Below are 20,930 nucleotides of genomic sequence, written 5' to 3' on the forward strand. Positions count from 1 at the left end.
GCGGTTACTGTCTGTGTGCCATCCATCATATTCGACATGTAAAAGGTTCCGGTGTCGTGCGTCGTTGCTGGTGTTCTTGATTCTTGGATATGGTTTGAAGCCTTTGTCGTGTTGGTTCTTGCGGTAGCCAGAGTCTTTCAGACTTCAGATATTGGCACTCTCCTCAAAAGGGTAAAAAACAAAGGGAGCAAGCAGATAAAACCTTTCACCTTGCTAAAACCCTCGCACTACCATTGCTTGACCTCGCCTGCGCCGCCCTTCCCTTCGCGGGTACAGGATACCTCACCGGCTCGCCGCGCCACCGCTCCCCTCCCCTCCCTCCCTTGCTCTGCTTGCCGGCGGCCGGCGCTCGCGGTAGCCAGTCTTTCAGACTTCAGATATTGGCACTCTCTTCAAAAGGGTAAAAAACAAAGGGAGCAAGCGGATAAAACCTTTCACCTTCTCGCTAAAACCATTGCACTATCATTGCTTGACCTCGCCTGCGCCGCCCTTCCCTTCGCGGGTACAGGATACCTCACCGGCTCGCCGCACAGCCAGCTTCCTAGCTCGCGCGGCCGCATCGCGAAGTCGCAGCTGGCCCGCCGAAACGAGACGAGTCCTCGGCCGCCGTCCTATCCTGCCGCCGAGCTGCCCGCGCCCACTTGGCCCCTCGGATCCTCACCGGCGGCTGGAGACCACTCCTCGGCCCTGGACGTACCCAATTTCTGATTTCTCCGCTGCCTCATGTCTCTGACCGCCTTCGCCGCCACCGCTGCCTTCTACTCCCCCGCGCAGCTGGTACCGAAATGGCCGTGTAGGCTACCTAAGCCGGCCAGGGTCCGCCGCCGTCTGGTGGTGCGGGCAGACGTCAAGGTCATATCTACGGGTGAGGCCTGCCGCCGCGGGCTTGCCGCCGGCATCGACAAGCTTGCCGACGCCGTTGCGGTCACTCTCGGTCCCAAAGGTGAGGGTTTTGCTTGCTTCTTCTCTGTGTTTGATATGCTTGGTGCGCCTTCTCTTCTGCTGTACCATCTCAATTTTGTTCCAGTTAGTGTGCATCTTGCTGGGGAAATGACGAACGGAGTTCCAATTTGCCTTTATGTTGTTTTAATTTTTTTAGCTGGGTACTTCGGTGCAATTTGGACCTAGAATGTTGGGTTAACTGCACACGATGCTGTTTATCTTAAGAACATTTGGTGCCACCAATCCGACAGAGTCATGGTATTTGGGTGTTATTTTGTTATAGAGTAGCTACTTCAAAATTCAGGCCACTTACCTTCTTTTGCTATGTTCCTCCCCAAGAATCTCCAATTTCGTTACATGTTTGTCAAGTTACTCCAAACTCAGATTTTTTTTTAAGTATTGTAAATTCTGTCATCCAGCTGCCGATTTCTTGCAAATACGGTAGTGTCATCCAGTGCTTCCAATGGATTTTTTTTTCTTGTAACGAGATGAATTCACGGTGACTTAATGTACTTGTTCCTTGGTCATATGAAGGCCAAAGCATGCCCTTTTCGTCGCTCGGTAGTGTCATCCAGTGCTTCCAATGGATTTTTTTTCTTGTAACGAGATAAATTCACGGTGACTTAATGTACTTGTTCCTTGGTCATATGAAGGCGAAAGCATGCCCTTTTCGTCGCTCTTAATTGTCAAAGGTGTAACATTTGGAGCATCTGAGCGGTGCAGGTGCTCCTGAATAATCTGTTTGTTTGTCTAGTAGTGCTATTGATTGTTGAAAACTCAAAAGTTTGTTGCAGGGAGGAATGTTGTTATCGACCAAGATGATGTCCCTAAAGTAATTAATGATGGTGTCACAATTGCCAAGGCCATAGAACTTCCAAATGCACTTGAGCATGCGGGTGCCATGCTACTTCAAGAGGTAGTCTTGTATCCTTAAGTTGGTTTAGTATCATTGCTTCTTGTTCACCGCAAATGTGTTGGGCAGATAGCATCCAAGACAAATAGTTCTGTTGGCGATGGAACAACAACAGCAATTGTTTTGGCCCGAGAAATCATCAATCTTGGGTTGTTGGCAGTTGCCACTGGTGCTAACCCAGTTGCCTTGGGAAAGGGTATTGACAAAGCTGTTCATGAACTGATTAAGATCTTGAAGACTAAATGTATCCCAGTGAGTACAAAGGAGGACATAAAAGGTAATATTTGTCTCCTGTGAAGTGAGGAATCATGTGTGAAAAAAATGCAAAAATAAGACAAGTGAAGAAACACCCACTAGGCTACTACTGACAGGTGCTAAACTGATTATCATAGCTGAAGCACATGTTGTGTACTGTGTGCTTATTTTTTATATTTATATATAAAGGAGGAGCTCAACTTAATTTAAATTGGTATATTTTCCACAATTTTTTTTTTATAAAAATGGGACTGCACCCTGTATATACTCGAAATGATGAAGGAACATTTTTTTCTTTTGTTCCTTTCCAAGACATTACCTCGAAGTATGAAATGTTATGTTTGTGTATGCATTCAGTTGAACTGATCAGCAGAGTCAGACCAGTCAGTTGGCACCATAGTAAATCCCTGAATTTCATTTTCAGCTGTTGCTACAATATCATCTGGCAATGATGAATATGTTGGCAATCTCATTGCTGATGCATTGGAGAAGATAGGTCCTGATGGGATAATCAAAATCGAGTCATCGTCATCCATATATACTACAGTCGAGGTGCAGGAAGGGATGAAGGTACATTTATGTGGTCATAAATATTTTTTCCTCTAAAATTGAAGTTTATATGCAATCCCAATTCCAAGGCCTGTCAACAGATGCCACATATTTTGATTATTTCAAACAAGTTAACAGGACAAAAGGTGTCTTTGAAACATTCCCTGCTATGTGGAAGTCCACACCAATATAGAGATGCAAGCTCAGATTATTATTCTCTATCTGATCATTGCAGATAGATAAGGGTTATGTTTCTCCACATTTCATCACAAATCAAGACAAAGCAATCGTTGAATTTGAAAATGCTAGAGTCCTTTTAACCGATCAGCGGGTGAATGAAGTCCAGGAGATACTTCCTTTGCTGGAGAAGACCACACAGTTGAGTGTCCCTTTGTTAATTATTGCTGAGGATGTGTCACATACAGTGTATTCAACCCTGGTTCTTAACAAACTGAATGGATTGCTAAATGTTGCGGTTGTTAAATGCCCTGGTTTGGGAGATGAAAAGAAGGCTATTCTCCAAGATATTGCTATCATGACAGGTGAATATACACAATTAGTATTTCAAAACTTCATACCTTAAAGTACAGATGTTGGTCTGCTAGTATGTGATATGTTTACCAGATTGATGTTATTTCTTAAGGTGTTTTACACATTTTAGCAATTAATCATTACTTGTGACGCTAAGACATATTTCCTCTAATGGACTGCTAAGCTCAGCCTTCTTTGTAGCTTTCACTGGTGTTATGTGGCATCATAAGGATTACACTTCATTTTTGCATTTGCAATTTGTCTGATTTGAAATCATGTAGTTCTGTTAGGTCCCTGAGTATTTTTCTTCAATTAAATAGGTGCAGATTTCTTTGCTAGTGACCTTGGCTGGGGTCTTCAAGGCATTACATCTGATCAGCTAGGTATGGCTCAGAAGATCACGATAACGAGTGAATCTACAACTATCATTGCGCATCCTTCTATGAGACCAGAGATTGAGGCCAGAATCATGCAATTGAAGAAAGATGTGGAGGAGACAACAAGTTCCTATCTAAAAGAGAGGTTCTCTGCAAGAATTGCTAAACTCTCAAGAGGTGTTGGAGTTATCAAGGTGCGCCACATCTCAGTAAACATATATTCCAATAGTTTTCATATTAAACATTGGATATTAGCTTGATGTATACATTACGTAGACTTTCAGGATAGAAAATTCATAATGCAGAAATCATTTTAGTTGTGATATAAAATTTGTTAGTTTGTTTCTGGAGATTTGAAGAGAGTTCATTTTTATTCAGGTCGGGGCGCCCACTGAAGCTGAACTCGAGGATAGGAAACTGAGAGTGGAGGATGCAAAGAATGCAACTTTTGCAGCCATTAGTGAGGGCATAACTCCTGGCGGTGGTGTGACATATGTTCATTTATCAAAGCATATTCCCAGTATCATGGATCTTGTGGATGACCCGGAAGAGAAGATCGGTGTAAATATAGTTGGGAAGGTTGGTTTGTTCATTCGCTGACACTTGTTTCGCAGGCTCGGAAGTTTTTTTTTTCTCTCTCTGCAGAATACTAACATCAATTGCACAATATCTTAACTCTGAAGTTTGTCAAATGTTTGCTCTAGGCACTTCTTGTCCCTGCTATGACAATAGCTCGCAATGCTGGGGCAGATGGTTCAGCTATTGTAGAGAAACTTCTTGCCAGTGAGTGGCGAGTTGGGTACAACGCAATGAGTGGCAAGTTTGAAGACCTTGTTGACGCTGGTGTGGTAGACCCATGCAGGGTTGCAAGATGTGTGCTTCAGAACTCTGCCTCTATTGCAGGACTAATTCTTATGACCCAAGCTATGATGTTTGACAAAATAAAGAAGAAAAAGTCGCCCATTCCCGAAATTCCTGGCATTCCACCATTACAGATAAGTCAAAAGGCTAAGGTTTGAGCTATTCTTATGCCGCCATTGAAGAACGAATGGCGATGGTAGATCGTTTTTGGCCCTGATGTGCTTGATTGGATAAGTCGAGCTAGGAATCAGAATGCGGCCCCTTGGAGATGATAATCAGATAGAGCTATTGGTTCTGGTATGGATGCAAGATTTGCTGATGCAACTAGGAGGGAGTACCATTGGTCTCAACTGCCAAACCATGTGTGTAACAAAGTCAGCGAAATGCCTTATTTTAGCCTTAGCCTTTTTCTCTTCTTCCTTGTTTTGGCGCTAGGTGCATTATTGTGATATCTGCATAATTCGGCAATGATAGAGACGATAGCTAAACAACTCTGCGAATCTGGTGGCATTTCAGAAGCCAGCTCATTTTTTAGCCTTGTACTTTGATACATTTATGCTTAAGTATGACCTGTTGGCTGATACGAGTTTTTCTCGAGGAACATTTGGTTGATGATGCTCTGATATTACTCATTGCGACGCTTGGCAGATGCCTGTCGGTGTCGCTGAGGAGATGTATTGATCCCCAACCTGCAAATCAGTATGAATTAGCCTTCGCTTTACGGTGTATGTATTGATCAACCTACCACTACAGAAGATGGTGCAACAAAGTACCGAAATGCAGATAAAGAAGGGGCTTGGATGATGAGATCATTCATCCAGCAAGGAACTAGCAGATGTTGCAATCAAGAGCAGCTGCCTCATGGATCGGAGCCTCGCCATCGCCTCCGACGGCAGGCGCCTGACCTTGGTGCTCCTCTCCTCTGCCCCGCGCTGTCTGCCTACGAAGCTCTGCCGTCCCAGGAGATTCTTGCCGCCGCCTACTTGGGCCTGTTAGCTCGCGATAAGGCAGAAGCAACCTCCTGCGTCCGCCTTCCGCTCGCCGGAGCTCGGCGCGTCGTCGAGGGGAACGCAGTTGTGCTGCAAGAAAGACCCTCCTGTAGCAGCAGCAAGGACAGAGACCTGTGGCGTCGGCCCATTCGTTCTTTCTTTCTATATTTTTTCTTTCTATATTTTCTGAAAGAACTGATGGGAGGGACATGGGAATTATTTTCTTTCTATATTTTCTAAAAAAGAAAATTACAAAACTATAAGACCGTTTTGGAATTCAACAGAAATAGACTCATCTCCCCTGTTTAGCGGGCGGAAAGTAAATATCGCTCACTGGACGGAAGGAGTCTATTCTTATCAAATTCCAAAATGGCTTCATAATTTTATATTTTTTCTTTTAAAAAATATAGAAAGAAAAAATTCAGGGGCATGAGTTATTTCACATAACAGAATATGGATTGTCTCGTGGGCCTTACAAGTTAAGTCAAAGTTGCCTAAAAGTATGTAAAAAAAAGAAGGATGTGAAATTATGGAGTACATTCACATACAAATATACTCTCATCTCAGGCTGCTCGCACCCATTTAATTTGCATTGGAAAAGAAAAGAGTCGAACCTTTTCCTTTTTTTTTTCTGGATCATAAAAGAAAAGAGCCAAACCTTGAGTTGAGGTTGAAGCAATCCATCCCAAATTTTTTTCTCTTTTTGAAAAACAAAATCGCGTCCCCATGAAATGAAACAAATTAGAAATCCGCCGCCGCCTATATAAACAAAACAACAGCTGCCGTCCGCCGCTTGGCTTTCCCGGCTTCAGTCCAAATCCATATCCAAATCCAATCCAATCCAGCCCTACCTGAAGGAGTGGAGTACTCCGCCAAATCTGCAGCGGTTGCTTTCGGTCTCTCACCACCGATGTCGACGGCGGCCCACCCCGAGTGCGAACCCTCCTCCCTCTATCTGCTTGTTCTCCTTGCTTTTTTCATCCGTCGTGGCGCCTTCCACACCGTCGGTGCGGGGTTGGATTAGGAGACTACTGGGGTTTCTCTCTTTCTTCTTCTCTAGGATGATGCAGCCAGCAGTCGTTCGTTCGATCGATCGCTACATTTTTTTTTCTTTCTTTCTCGCCGATTCTAGGGTTTTAGATCGGTAATGCCCGGTAATCTGTCTTCCTCCAATGCATCAAGTCTTAGTGCGGAATGATTCGGTTCACGGTCGATTCCCTGTGCGATCGCCATGCTCCAGTAGTAGTAGTAGTAGTACAGCCATTACTGGATATATTGCCAACCCCTGCCCGTGTGTTGTTGCTCTGCTGCTTGCCATGTTCACTGTCAATTTTGATCCAACGTCTGGTAGGTACTACTCTTCAATTGAAAGTATTTTCAACCTGTATTGGGAAGAATTGTGTTTTTTCTATTTGTCCGCCGTTCTTATCACCTCACTACTTTTGTACTTGTTTTTTTTTATAGGGCATACAGTAGGGTTTTCCCCTGCTGTGGTAGATATATTTTAATATTAAAAAAGAGAAAAGGAACTTTTGTACTTGTTGTGGACTTGTGGTCCAGTTCGATGGCAAAAGCACTAGTAGTATATTCTGGCTGGCCACCTTGATTTGCCCTTTCATCTTCCTTTCGCCTTTTCTTTTACTTGGTTAAACGCCAGATTTTTTTACTTCGTTTCATATAATGCTATAGGTACTTTTAACTTGTCTGCAACCTCACTGCTTTAACATTGTGCGCTCCATGTATGAGTTTCTCTATCAGGTGTAACCAAATTCGTGCCATGGACAATTGATTGTCATTGATTTCACCTCTGCGTGTGCAAGGTCGATCTGTCAGGAATGAGGCGAGACATGCCTGCATTGTCCTTTAGACAAGATGCTGCCAGCGCCATGGCAGGAGCTATCTTCATGTCCAACACTGTCACAAGGGAACAATGCTTCCAAAAAAACATTTTCGGACTGCCGTTAGAGTATGCATCCTTTGTCAACAATGTCAAAAAAGGGATGCCTTTGTTTCTTTTTGACCATACTCTGCGTAAGCTTTATGGGGTCTTTGAGGCTGCCTCTGATGGAGGGCTGAATATTGACAAAAGCGCATTTCAGTCAATTCAACGTTCATATCCCACGCAGGTAATTCACAGCTAACATGTGCTCCTTGATTAATCTGTCATGTTATGGCTCCGTCATGGTAAACAACCCCCCTTTTGATGACGAAATATATTTTAATCTTGTCACACAAGAGTTATGTTGGATGATTTGAATGTGATACTTGTTATTTTCTTGTAGTTCGATTTAACTGTTCAAATCAAAGGTATATGATGACTTGTGATTTTTGTGTGTAAATGAATGGGATCAGAGTTTTTTTTATGGAATGGTATCAGAGTTAACATGCAAAGAATATTAGCACCCAATAGATTAGGTTTATAGTTCTGTGATCCCAATGGGTGGTTTTTTCCAGCCGCCTATGGAGATTCTCATTAAAAATATGACAAATGCCTTGTGTTTTACATGCTACCTCATGGTTTTCACTGCCTATGCACTTAAAAATGTAAAAAAAATCTTGTTGAGAAACTGCATCGACTACTAGCCAGTGGTCCAAGTATGGAAACACCACTTGTAATTGAACATGTTAAAGACTATAGTTAATTGTTTGTAAGAGTTGATTCTAGGAAGTAGGAACTGTTCATTGTCTTCTATGTGAATTTCACCTATTTATAAAGATAATATTATGATAAATACTAATCATTCAGTTTGAGTTGTTGTTTTCCCCTAGGTTCGCATCAATATTATTTGGAAGTGCAGACCACTAAATGAAGATGAGTTTTTTCCTGCCATAGAAAAGAACTACTATTTGCCAAGGAAGTTCTACTTTGACCTTTCCTTCAACCAGGTTTGCTTTACTACTACTTTAATACAAAATCTTATAATTGGACTTCACGAATCTTCTGATTGCAAGGCTAACAATGGAAACTTCTACTGCAGGTTGTTCGGCTATACGAGTTGTTTGATGACAGGAAGGTAGAGCGCCCTCTTCGCAACTATTCAAAAAATGAGAGTTTGGAAACAAAACACTCCAGTAAAGGGACACCAGATAAAAGAAGCTTGACTCCAAATGTTCCTCATTCCAGTGATCAGTCAGACCTTTTGATTCCTGACATTTCAGCATTTGGAAGAAAATACTCTACTCATACAAACATGCACACAGGTGTACCACCTAGTGTGGAGGTACACCCAAGCACATCAATGCCCTTGGGAACTGAAAATTTTGGAGCCCAAATTGCTCCCATGCACAGCTGTCATGACCTAACAGATGGTGTTTCAACTCAAGTATCTGCTCCTTGCTCTACTAGACACCACCAGTTGGTTGGCAGTCGATTATATCCATTACCTCAGAACCATCAACACAAAATCTTTTCTTCTGGACATCTAATTCAGAATCCAACAGCGAGAGCTAAATTTGTTGCAAAACAGTCGTATCCATCATCTCATGGCTATGTACACAGTAGCTTGATACCTTCAGGATATGTGACTCAGAACCCAACTTATGGAGATAGGAACCATGTGAGTTTTACTTCTACTCCGAAGGCCCCTTCATACCCTCACTTATCTCTTGCAAATCCACAAGGCAACGCTGACTACCAGGAGCATTACGATATCTGCATCAAACAACGTCATTTTAGTGCACATGATGAGATTTATGCATATGAGCGTCAGCGTTTTAGTGAAGGAAAAGCCCTACCATCTGTGAAGTTAAGCCCTGAAGTTCCTAAATATGGAGGGAATGCAGTATCTGCAATTGATCAGCAGAAAAATGGTTGTCCTGATTACATTTCATTGCCTGATTGCAATGAAGACTTTGAAAATGATCAGATGAAACATGGTATCCATAGCAGTGCCTCAAATTCATCAGATCTTGAAAATGATATTGGAGTCGACATGCCAGATCCACGACATACAAAACATGCTATAGGAGCTGAAAACAACACAAAAGTTCTTTGTAGCCGTCTCAAAAGCAGTGTATTTTCTCGCTTATCATGGGGCCAGCAACCACCTTCTCAAGTGGCCACAGATCCTACACTCAGTCAATTGGTTTCTCTTCTTTCTCAGAAAGCAATACAATGGAGTAACAAGAATGGACCGGTTGCAGATGGTGTTGGCGGACACTTGATCAGGGAGCAAGATACCGACAGACCCTATTCTCATTCTGAGCTGGACCTGCCAAGTCAGGTAGAGTTAGAAGCAGAAGCAGGAGAAAACACAGAGCCACAACCTCCCTTGTTGAACTTCAAGAGACGCAGCGAAGCACAGAAGGGGGATACAAATTTGGGAAAGGAAATTGGTGGGAGAGTGAAGAGAAGAAAGCTTGTGCGCCCTTCCTTTGGAGAAAGTAATGCTTCTACTAGTGCTGGAAAAGAGGCTGAAGGAAATCAAATACAGGAAAGGAAGCATAACCATCCGGAAGTTGGTGGAAACCATTTTGACATTGACCTAAACATACCTGCATCGGTAGACAGTGATCCAGCAGAGGAGGATAATAGTATTGCAGTACGTCCTAGTGTTCTTATCAAGACACAAACAGAAAAACTGAGTGAAGCAGAAGCAAACAAGCCAAACTGCTCAAATATGATGGAGACAATCAAAGAACAGGATCTATCCTTCGACAATGGTGCACCTGCACAAAAGGTTTCAGTTGATTTTTATGTCGCGGAGTTGAATACGATGGATGAATCGGAACTGCAGATAATTCTTGGTCAGACATCCTCGTTGTTGCAAGCACTTGGCAAGCACACAACTGGGAAACCTAACGACTCTAAAGAGGCTATATCAAGCATTCGTGGTGAACTCTGATGGGAGCACCACACCCAAGTACAATTGACAATGGCAGCATACTACTGCTGTAGCAGCTGAAAATGAATCCTCACCATTCCGGTATAGCAGTACAAGACAGAAGTTGTTACGGGCAACTAGTGCCTGATATTTTGTGTTTTTTGGGGAAAGGGTAGTGTTGGAAGGGTGACTAACTCGGTCTTGTTCCACTTTTCATAGAACTTAATCTGCATGGGTCTCGTAATGCATTACCAAAGACGATTCCTTGTAATGAAACCATGTGCCCTTGCCGTCTCAGTAAAAAGAAGGGAAAACTGCAAAAAACCCCCCAAAAGTCACTTGGATTTTGACTTTTCCCCCCAAAAGTTGTTTTGTTGCAAAAAGCCCTCCAAAAGTTTGACTTTGTTGCAAAAAACCCCCTAAAAATTCAAAAAAATAAAAAAATTATTAAAAAAATTCTAAAAAAAACTAGAGACAATTCTAAGACCTTCTGTGAAATTTGTTTTCAAAAATAATATCCTTTGCATCATATTTCATGGAGAGAAAGTTTGGAAAAAAAAGAAAAATATGCAGCTCATTTATTAACTCATGTTATTTTAAATTTGTCATGTCTACCATTATTTTTCCTACACAAATAATTATTTAAGTAAACTAATAAAAGTGGTTTCACTAATTTTGGGGGTGTTATGGATTAGTTATGAATTAATCTATCTGCAACCCATCTACTGAATCCTGCACGTTACAATAACTATTTCAAGATTTTATGTATTTTTACAAGATAGAGGATCATGTAAGAAGACTAAAAAATTTTGTTTCATGATTTTTGGATTAGTAAATAATTAACTATGCATTTAACTCGAATTAATAAATGAGTTGCACGTTTTTCTTTTTTTTCAAACTTACTCTCTATGAAATATGATGCAAAGGATATTATTTTTGAAAACAAATTTCACAAAAGGTCTTATAATTGTCTCTAGTTTTTTTTAGAATTTTTTGTGATTTGTTTTAAATTTTTTTGAATTTTTAGGGGTGTTTTTGCAACAAAATCAAACCTTTGGGGGGTTTTTTGCAACAAAACAACTTTTGGGGGGAAAGTCAAAATCCAAGTGACTTTTGGGGGGGTTTTTGCATTTATCCCTAAAAAGAATGCTGATATTCCTGAATTTTTGTGCCTATCAATGCTGTTGCGTCTTGCGTGAAAGGTGTGGACGATTAGTTCACTGTGCGTTACTTCTTGTCCATGTGGTCACTTTATTTATATGCTTTGTGTATGCCAGAGCTATGTAGGAATGAACCACCTTTCAAACTTTGTTAAGGCCAACACTTGTCAGAAATACTGCATCTTACATACACTGGTGATGCTCACACAGATTCTGACATGATTTCTGAGCATGGACAACAGCTGAAGCATAGAAGGGTAAACTGCACACGATAGAAGTGAAATGAAATCATAACTAGTGGACTAATATCACATAACTAGTGGACTAATATCACAACAGATGTACAACATGGCTGGGTTTTTGTTTTTGGCTTCAGAGAACGCAGCAGATAGGCCTTATTTAAATCACTGAAGCAATGCCTAGCTAAGTTAAACCTTTTTAATGAAAAAAAATTAAAGTCAGCGAGCTTCTTACCTTGTCCACAGCCAGGGTGAACACCTCAAGGTCCCCATTTTTCTTGATGTGGAACCGTGTGAATGCCTTATAGTTAGCTATGCGCAGCGAGGAGAAGGCCTCATCGAAATGGATATGAAACCAATTTATGCATACATATAAGTAGCTCCCAAACACCAGTGATACAACAGGTGTTGACAAGACCCAGAAATACAGGAAAACGCAGACGTAGTAGATGATGGCACCTCCCCGAGGAAGGGACTCTTCCTTTTTTGCAGATTGTGCTTCTAGTGACTGCCATGACCTGAAAGAGAGAACATATCTGACATGAGTGGAACATTGTAAGGACCATCAGAAATGCTTCCTTTGTAATTTACGAAGACGAAAGAATAACCTCTGGGATGTCGAATGCAGACATGAGGTACTTAATACATGCAGGGTAAAGTCCAAATGTCCAATGTTTGAGACGAGTGCGAAGTCCTGTGGGATCAGGAAAATGCTCGCTTTCCACCTTGCGGTACCATTCGTAAAGAGTGTGGTAGCCTGAGAACGAGTAAACAACAAATTCTTTTTTTACATTGTGGATGAAGACAGGAACAATAGAACATGAACATCAAAGCATTTATCTGCCAAGACATGGAAAACTAATAAGCTACACACGAGAGGTCACGTCAAGAATAAGCAGCTGTTGCAAACTGTTACACTATCCTTGGAATACGGAGAGGTAATGAAAAATGATTGGCAATTACTATCATGTTGCACTTCTCCAAATTGTGAGCAAGCTTTTTTAGGATGAAAATCCTTACCCATTTATGAATTGAAGTTATAGTTCTTCTCGAACAAAGAGGCTAGATGGGCATGGACTTAATAATGAATCACTATTATTTTGAAAGAGATAGTAGAAGCACTCAATAATAATGTATCACTATGGAACTGCAGTATTAAAGAATTGGACTTTTTTTAGGAGAATAGTAGGGGAGCGCCCAACTGAAAAAAAGACCAACCTGATGTAGCTAAAAGATGGTTGCAGATGCAGATCTCAATAGCCAATTCCATAAGTAGCATCAATAGCACTGCTGAAGTTAGATGAGCAGCAACATGAAGAAAACCAAGCAAAGCACGTCTCCTACGTGACAGTTTCGTGGGTACAAAGAAGAATGATACCACCAATAGCGTGACAGCACCAGCTAGGGATACATAGGACCGCTCTAGAATCTCAAAAACAGCATTCCACACTGCAATGAAGAAATCATTGACACGACCAGCCCAGGATTCTTCATGTAAGATGCGAAAGGAGTCACACTGAATAGCACATCATACTTGAGTTGTGATCAACTAGTACTGATCAAACTTATAGAGTAGTATGCTACTATTGAGTCATCAAACTGAAAATTAGAAGCCATGGCACCTGTCACAAAAATAAATTCTGATATCATGAAGATAAGATAATGAAATTACCTTCTGACGACATAACTCAGCAAAAAACTTGAACTGGTAGACATCAATGTCGCCATGAAGAACTTGGTCAAGGCCAAAAACCCACCACCCATTGGGAAGCTTCAATGCAAAATAACTTTTCTTCTGTGGTAGAAACCAGCCACCCAACCAACTCTTATGACAGATATACCTCATGAATGTGTGCAGTCCATCAAACCAATCTGTTCATAACCGTGTAGTTTTAGTCACTCCAATTGTTTGAAACATCAATCCGCAATGATATGTTTCAGAAAAAGTGTTCGACATTTCCATAGACATCATCAGCATAACAAATGCAAGAGTTGGCAAATGGCAAGAAACATATACAAATACGGTTGAACATGATTATATGGTATACATCTATAGATTGGCAATAATTTCCATAGTTTTCAGGAATCATAAAACATTGTGGTCCACGATATTGCCTGAGCTCAGAAACTCCAAGAGGAAGTTCAGGTTTCTCCAGTGCTATATGTTCGGACTTATGCCAAGCAGGAGGATGGAGAGCATACTCAAAAGGACAGAAAAAACGCCGCTCATACGAAAATGAGGATGGATTTGGATATCTGTGAAAAGAAAAGGAGCTATCACTATTTTTTTTTTGATTGATTCATAAAAGTATAAGAAGGGAGAGTCCAAAGTCCAAACCATATAAGTAAACTAAATAATAATTGAAAGGATACTAATGAGGTGAAAAAATATTAATACATATATCATCTGTTTCTGGAATGCCAACTTATCAACAACTTAAACATGTTTTTACTAGTTATTTAGTTGTCAATGTTAAAAAGGAAACTTTTGAGGATAAAATTTTATGATCAAGTACGTACGCAAGTTCTCCACCAAGGAGTAGCAGTTCTCCACAGGGAAATGTAAGCCTCGGATCATCTGCTTTTATGACTAAAGAAGGTTGAGCAAGCAATCGTGCTACAACGTAGGTAGAGTTACCACCATCACCGGTATCTGCAATGAAGTCAAACCAAAGCTCGTCTTTTCATCAAGCTGATCGTACAGAAAGTCGCTGTTGTTAGCTTCATCAGGAATTTTGCTCATAACAGCCTGGTCAATGTTAGGGGGAAAATGTCAGCAATACCTTAACAGAACCATAAACTCAACCTACTAATGCAAAAACAAACTCCAATGTGATAAGCAGTACATAAATCACTACAGTATTATCTAACTATCAGGGAAAGAAATACAAGCAGAAACCATGAAAAAAGGGCACCGAGACAAGGAAGAATTGATTGAAACTTACCTGCATCATACGCATGTCAAATCGCCCAACAAAAAAAATCACAGATATCATGAGATCGAAAACAGTTTTAAATAAATCAGCTGATGTCCTGCAGAACAAATCACCAACTTGTGATTTAAATAAATCAGCTAAGTGTGGTATAAAAACTTATGTGTTCACCAATAACATACCCAGAGTACCAAGAAACCATATCCTCAAAATCTGGTTCCAACTGTTTTTTCAATGTCTCGTATTCCGAAATTATTAAAGAATAGGTTAAAGTCCATCTTTACATCAAATCAAAGAGAACAAAGATATGGAGTGGGTCCAAAACTAAACCAACAAAAAGATATTTCAGTTTTTATTATACAGTCGGGCGATGAGGACAGAGACACACGGTAAAATATGAGATGTGATACAGTGATTTGCAGTTGACCACTCTTGTTGAACGGCTTGTCCATCCATTTGGCATCGAACGCTTGTCCATCCATGCCGCTCCAACCTGAGAGGCGGCGCCACGAACACTTCTCCTTCCTCCTCCCTTTCCGGCGACTTCCTAGGCCCGGCCTCCTCCGTCCCCCGTCGTCTTCCCCAACCGGCGACGTCCTCCCCGCCCCGGCGACTTCAATACACCCTTCTCTCAGTCTCCTCCTTGCTCCGCCATCTTCTCTTCCCTCCGCCGCCTTTAAAAGCAGAGCAGAGCTCCTCTCCGCTTGCATTTGGTGCCGTGCCTGCCGTCAAGGGTTTCCTTCCTCCTCCTCCTCCTCCACTCCACAGCCGCCCATCGCCAGACCGGATTGGATCTAAGCCCAGGTGCGTATGTCTTCTTCCCCCTTCTCCTTTGCTCCACGAGCAGCAACCGGTTCCAGCTCTAGTGGTAGTAGATCCCAATTTCGTTTCGCATCTGTTGATGACAATAAAGTTCGAATCCCTCGATTCGCACGTAGCGGTTTCTCTCCGATTAGCTGCCCCGGGATGTATTCTGAATCTGGAGGTTTGATTTGCCTCTCGTGCTTGCGATTTCAAACGGATTTTCTTTTCCTTTTGCGTGTGTGTGTCAACCACGCGCAGAACTGGGACAGATGTTCTCACAGATGCGCGAGTCCCTTCTTATTTTTCGCCTTTTATTTGTGTCAACCGAGGACCTGCTGCTCAATTTGGGGGAACGTGACAATGTGATTGGAACGGAAACAGGATTGTCCTTACATGAAAAAAAGAGAATTTGCAAAAGACATTCAGATCACGTGTATGGATTACTACGTGTTGTTTCTCCCTTTCTGAAGAAGCCATAGCTCGTGGAAGAATCTTGTTGTGGAAAGAAGGTAGTGCTAAGTCTTGCCGGAATGAGTAGAAGCATGATCGAGCCCTAGCCCACTGTGGAAAAGGGTCATGCACGGCCCAGAAAGGCATTCTGCGGCCCATCAACGCCGAAGCCGTTCTCCTGAGTCTCCGCTCCCCCGAGCGGCGCCGGCGAGCACGGGCAGCAGGGGTGCACGAGCACAGGGACCCCGTACACAAATTCAATCAAGTGCAAGCTGCTACTTCTCTTCTTCTCCATTCCATACATGAATCTGAATCAGGTTTATAACATTTTGAAAGCCGACACTTTACTTGCGAGTAGAGTTCCGAGCTCCTTCACACCCCACCCCTGTCGCGCCGCCTTTGATTCCGTCTCTTCCCCTTAGAATTTGACCAAGCTTTTCATCCCCGCAGCAAGTTCATCCGGATCGACTAATTTCGTTTAGATTGCTGCCGCCTTGTCGTGTTTTCCCCCAAACTTGGCTTTGCATTAAGTAGGAGTAGGGTGATTGATGTTCATTTGGTTTTTCACTCGCTCAGGTAGCTACCTATGACAGCCATACTGCCAAGAACCACCCCAAAGGCGGCGGCGCTGTTACTACGCTCAGTGCCGCCGCACGGTGCTGCTCGGCTCGCACGGTTCTTGGGCTGCGTCTCTGCTGCTTGCAGTAGTAAGTGATCGTTGGCTCCTAACTTCAGTTTTTGCAAAAAAAGGTTCTGCTTTATTAGCTGTGAGATATGTATGTCCCCCTGACTTGTTGAACGACTAGATGCGGGGATTGCTTCAGTGGAGTTCGTGCCATGGCACAATGGTGGGGGCATCCTGCACAGGGCTGCGTCCGTTGACCCCACCGTGGTGGTGGAGGCCGGCGCCGTGGTGCACTCTGGTGCTGTCCTTGGTAAGGAGGTTGTCGTTGGGTCTGGAGCTGTGGTTGGGCCTTCGGTGTCCGTCGGGCAGTCGACTAGGATTGGGTATGGTGTGTGTGATTTGGGTATATATGGGCATTCTGTTTGATTTAATGCTTTGCTCGAAATGATTTTTGGTTAAAATGTGCAGGTACAATGTTGTCTTGAGCAATTGTTCGGTGGGCGAGTTCTGTACTATCCACAATGGAGCCTGTATTGGTCAAGATGGTAGGCATATATACAGATTTAGTGCTGAAATAATCACACTCTGTGAGCAAGGGTGCAAGATTGCAAATAAGAAATAAGATGTGGTAAAATCGTAGATCTTTCAGATAGTTGTTGCATATATGTTATATACTAGGGACACTGCTTTCTTGCTTGTAAGCTGAAGCATTACACTTTTGTTATGTCATTTGGCAACTCACGTAGATGTATTTTTTTCTTTGGATTAAAGCTCACTGAGATCAGGTTAATGCCATTTTTTTCATTTGCTTTGTCTTTATTTTGTACTTGGTAAATGATAAAGATTTCTCTATATGCTCCTTCAGACAATATAATTTGCATTCTGATGCTATGTTGATGTCAAATACTTATTAACTGTTGCAGGTTTTGGTTTTTTTGTGGATGAGGATGGACAGGTTAAGAAGAAACCACAGGTTAGTCAGTGTGGTAAAACCTTTTTCTTTGTTTACTCTTTGTTAAGAATAATCAGTAGTATTCAAATTGAACAACCGTGAAATTATTATTGAGTTCAGAGCTGAAGTACATTTTGAGCTATGTTAGAGCAAATGTTCAATGTTGTGCTGCGGTAGCAGAGAGGGATCATTAATTGATTTATGTAGCTAAGGAAAAGCTCAGTCTGACATTTACCACTCTTAATTCATTCTACTTATCTGACGTCCAACAGCAGAATGTTTTGAGATAATATCGGTGACATGGGTAAAATACTTGTCCCACCAGATGTTAGTTGAGTATCTGTAGTTCATTTGTAGAATTTTTTGTACATATGTTTTGGATGTCCAATCAAATTATGTGTAAATTGAACAACCTTCCTACTTGTCAGATGCTGCATGCAAGAATCGGAGACCATGTGGAAATAGGCGCAAACACATGCATTGACAGAGGCAGGTAACTTGTCAGTCTTACAGTTCTTTCCATACTCCTTTAAAATTGGACAATTGCAAGCTCTCTGAGTCACTGCTGATATCCAGAGCGTGTAGCTTGGTTAAGGCAGTTTTTGTGTTGGTTGGTCCATGATTTTATATATCTAACCTCCTGGACTATCAGCTCTTTCCATCTGATTATATGTTCAGCCTTAGCCGACTTTCGCTGAAAATCTTGCATCAACATTTATTGACTGCAGTTGGAGAGAGACAGTGATTGGAGATCATACCAAAATTGATAATCTTGTTCAGGTATTATCCCTCCAGCTTTAGGTGATTGGGCTCTTCCCCCCTTTCCCATTGATTGACAATTTCTCTTGCAGATAGGTCACAACGTGGTAATTGGAAAGTGCTGCATGATTTGTGGACAAGTAGGGATTGCTGGTTCTGCAACGTATGTATACCTTTGTTTCATTGATTTCATGTTTCATTTTGCTTAGGCGTGACACATAATTCTTGGGACCATTTTCAATATTTATCCTATTATGAGCACACAGATTGGGGGCTTATGTTACTTTAGGTGGTAGGGTGGCGATTCGGGACCATGTCTCCATTGCATCAAAGGTGCTGTTTTCCCAGCTGTTATTTGTACACCTTGTTTCGAAACTACTTCAAACTCTGTCTAAGATTGTGTTGCCTTGAGTCATATCCTAGCTGCATTGCTCATTTTCTCAGATGACTCTTGTCATTCAGATCCGATTCCAGTTGCATTTTAAAAAACATTATTTTCTTCTTGTCGAGAAACTGACTACATCCTAGGAAACTCATATGCAACTTATATCTTCACATCTAGTGGTTACAGCAAACAAAATGTGCCACCAAACATACATTTTTCTCTGGTAGTAGTTATGGCAAGCATTACCTGAACATCTGGTGAAATTTTAGCTTGTACCACTATATTTTGCATGACCATTAGGCTAATATTGTTGTTTTCACTCATTCCTCAATCTTGTTGCAGGTCCGACTTGCTGCAAATAGTTCAGTGACAAAGGATATTCAGAAGCCCGGTGACTATGGTGGATTTCCTGCTGTAAGCATCTAACTGTATCAATGACCATATGAGTTCAACTGCCCCTTGTTCTTTCCCCTATTGATAACCTATCTTTAACTGTTCAATATGCATGTTGTATTTAGGTACCGATAAATGAATGGCGCCGGCAAACTGCTAAGTTGCGCTTGTTTTCAAAGAAAGATGGTGAGAGAAGATAGCATCTCAGCCATCCCTCGATGCCAAATGTGCTGTAACTGATTTTCTTTTTCCGGGCATTAGTTACGTTTTTTTTGGTAACTTGACTAGTGAAAAGTTGTAGTATCCCATTTTTAACAGAGTTACATCTGTTTGGCTCAAGGTTCAGATCACCTGTACTGCAGAACGAGGGGATTGTTTGTTTCATTTCATTTATTCGATGAAATTGGATGAATTTTGATTTGTTTAACCCGACCAACGTAGTCCATGTTTTCATGTCAGATAAATTGCTATTTCGTTATCAACCTTGGGGTCTTCTCATTTGTCCATCTTGCTGTGTGAAACTCCTGCGGCAGGCCCCCCTGTCAGACCCCTTGCAGGCTGCCGGTCCCACCTGCAGCCTGTATTGATTAATGGATATAATGAGAAGGTTGATGCTATTGATTCTGCAACTAAAAAAGGGAACATACGGCAATTGAAGTGTATCAAGTTTCAGGTGTCCTGGGTCAAAGCCCAGTCATGATACAGCCACTTCAAGCTGTATCATCACTCAAGTAGATTCAGATTCAGACTGTCGGTCCCTTGTTTTCTTCTAACTATGAATCTGTAATAATAGAATGCACCCTTTACCTTTATAAAGAGGCCCAGAAATCTGAAGCTTAAGCTTCAGGTTTATCCAACTATTCCTGTTACACTCCACTCCTACTTCAACCTCATTATAATAATCAATAATTTTTATCTATTGATTGGATAGGAAAGAGGATAACATAATTCATCTGAACCGGTGCATGACAGCATGAGAATAATAATGTGAGCCATCACCTTTAGCATAAAAAGACGATCAACAAAACCGTTTGAATTTGACTCGAGAAGGAAAAAAAATAGTGCTGATCTGCACGGCCACAAAAACTGTAGTTTCCCTGGATCTCTCGTGGGAATGCATTTCTGAATTTCACGACCCCACTGCATTTCCGGATGCACTGCTGATCGATGCAGGTACAGACTGACAACAAGAAGCAGGAGGATATGCTGGACACATAATAATCCGATCTACTGGCGAACAAACAAGAAGAAAACAATGCATATATGGCCTGTCCGTCTGAGAAGCTTAAGGAGCGCGAACACGAGAGCAAGTTTACGACGCTGAGCAGATAAGAAGCAGCCGCAGGAGCCTCGTGAATTGCTTGTATAGTTTAGTTTTCATTGCGATGGATGTGGATTCACAAGAATTCCATTGGTCATGTAAAAAGGAAGAAACAAAATCTGTTTCTCGGCTCGATGCAAGGACAAGGATATATTGGTCGATGAACATTCCCGCTGTGCGTGCGGGGATGATAAGGCAATGTTGTCATCAAGCGCGCACTCATCCAATCGAATCGAAACGGAATCTAGCTATCTCTGGCCTGCAAGATGGAAAGATACAAATCTGTATGGAAAGAAATTAAGAGAGATGGAGCAGACGTTGTTAAGGCCGGTTGCAAGATCGGACGTTCACTGCTGTCTCGGCTGCGCCAAGAGATCGAATCCGCCGGGCCATGCCATCAAGAACTGCACGGTGCTCCGCGAGCATGCATGCGATTGCGCTGCGTGTGGGCACACAAGGCAAGCTCAATCTTCTAACAGATTAGTTGCCGTGCGTGCATCACATGCAGGGCCGGGTAAAAGAAGGTGCCGGCCGGAGACGGGGCAGGTGGCCGGCGCTCAAGCGGCGGATCGGATCCAATCCAAAATGAGAAGGGACACTGCAGCATCTATCACGCCACGTTCGCCGAGGACGCTCACGCAGCAGCTGCCGGAGATCGATATGATGTGG

At 42.2% G+C, this 20,930-nt stretch overlaps 3 protein-coding genes, 1 long non-coding RNA gene and 1 pseudogene across 6 annotated transcripts; 3 read left to right on the plus strand and 2 right to left on the minus strand.

Annotated features, from left to right (window-relative positions):
* Positions 1-500: 500 nt before the first annotated feature.
* Positions 501-5,009, plus strand: LOC133897103 (ruBisCO large subunit-binding protein subunit alpha-like). The gene is made up of 8 exons (XM_062337677.1): positions 501-943; positions 1,737-1,858; positions 1,925-2,132; positions 2,535-2,680; positions 2,895-3,201; positions 3,511-3,761; positions 3,946-4,146; positions 4,272-5,009. The coding sequence occupies exons 1-8, from the start codon at positions 724-726 to the stop codon at positions 4,584-4,586; spliced, it is 1,770 nt and encodes a 589-aa protein (XP_062193661.1). The 5' UTR covers positions 501-723; the 3' UTR covers positions 4,587-5,009.
* LOC133897112 (uncharacterized) lies at positions 4,939-5,582 on the minus strand. The gene is made up of 2 exons (XR_009905852.1): positions 5,202-5,582; positions 4,939-5,117 (listed from the first exon to the last, which is right to left on the minus strand). It is a non-coding gene; the product is annotated as an uncharacterized LOC133897112 (long non-coding RNA).
* A 606-nt stretch (positions 5,583-6,188) lies between these two features.
* LOC133897098 (uncharacterized) lies at positions 6,189-10,541 on the plus strand. 3 transcript variants are annotated; one of them, XM_062337673.1, is made up of 4 exons: positions 6,189-6,350; positions 7,176-7,543; positions 8,187-8,303; positions 8,396-10,541. In XM_062337673.1, the coding sequence occupies exons 2-4, from the start codon at positions 7,253-7,255 to the stop codon at positions 10,259-10,261; spliced, it is 2,274 nt and encodes a 757-aa protein (XP_062193657.1). In that variant the 5' UTR covers positions 6,189-6,350; positions 7,176-7,252; the 3' UTR covers positions 10,262-10,541. The 3 variants fall into 3 exon arrangements, with proteins under 3 accessions (XP_062193657.1, XP_062193658.1, XP_062193656.1); XM_062337674.1 differs by lacking the exon at positions 6,189-6,350 and adding an exon at positions 6,357-6,764; XM_062337672.1 differs by lacking the exon at positions 6,189-6,350 and having other exon boundaries at positions 6,357-7,543.
* Positions 10,542-11,602: 1,061 nt separating this feature from the next.
* Positions 11,603-15,282, minus strand: LOC133897066 (uncharacterized; annotated as a pseudogene).
* Positions 15,246-19,367, plus strand: LOC133897108 (probable UDP-3-O-acylglucosamine N-acyltransferase 2, mitochondrial). Its single transcript, XM_062337683.1, has 11 exons — positions 15,246-15,376; positions 16,403-16,533; positions 16,633-16,834; positions 16,920-16,996; positions 17,375-17,424; positions 17,832-17,896; positions 18,132-18,183; positions 18,255-18,325; positions 18,429-18,495; positions 18,890-18,961; positions 19,066-19,367. The coding sequence occupies exons 2-11, from the start codon at positions 16,413-16,415 to the stop codon at positions 19,138-19,140; spliced, it is 852 nt and encodes a 283-aa protein (XP_062193667.1). The 5' UTR covers positions 15,246-15,376; positions 16,403-16,412; the 3' UTR covers positions 19,141-19,367.
* Positions 19,368-20,930: the final 1,563 nt, after the last annotated feature.

The sequence above is a fragment of the Phragmites australis genome, chromosome 17, assembly GCF_958298935.1.
Source record: "Phragmites australis chromosome 17, lpPhrAust1.1, whole genome shotgun sequence".
Classification (NCBI taxonomy): Eukaryota; Viridiplantae; Streptophyta; class Magnoliopsida; order Poales; family Poaceae; genus Phragmites; species Phragmites australis.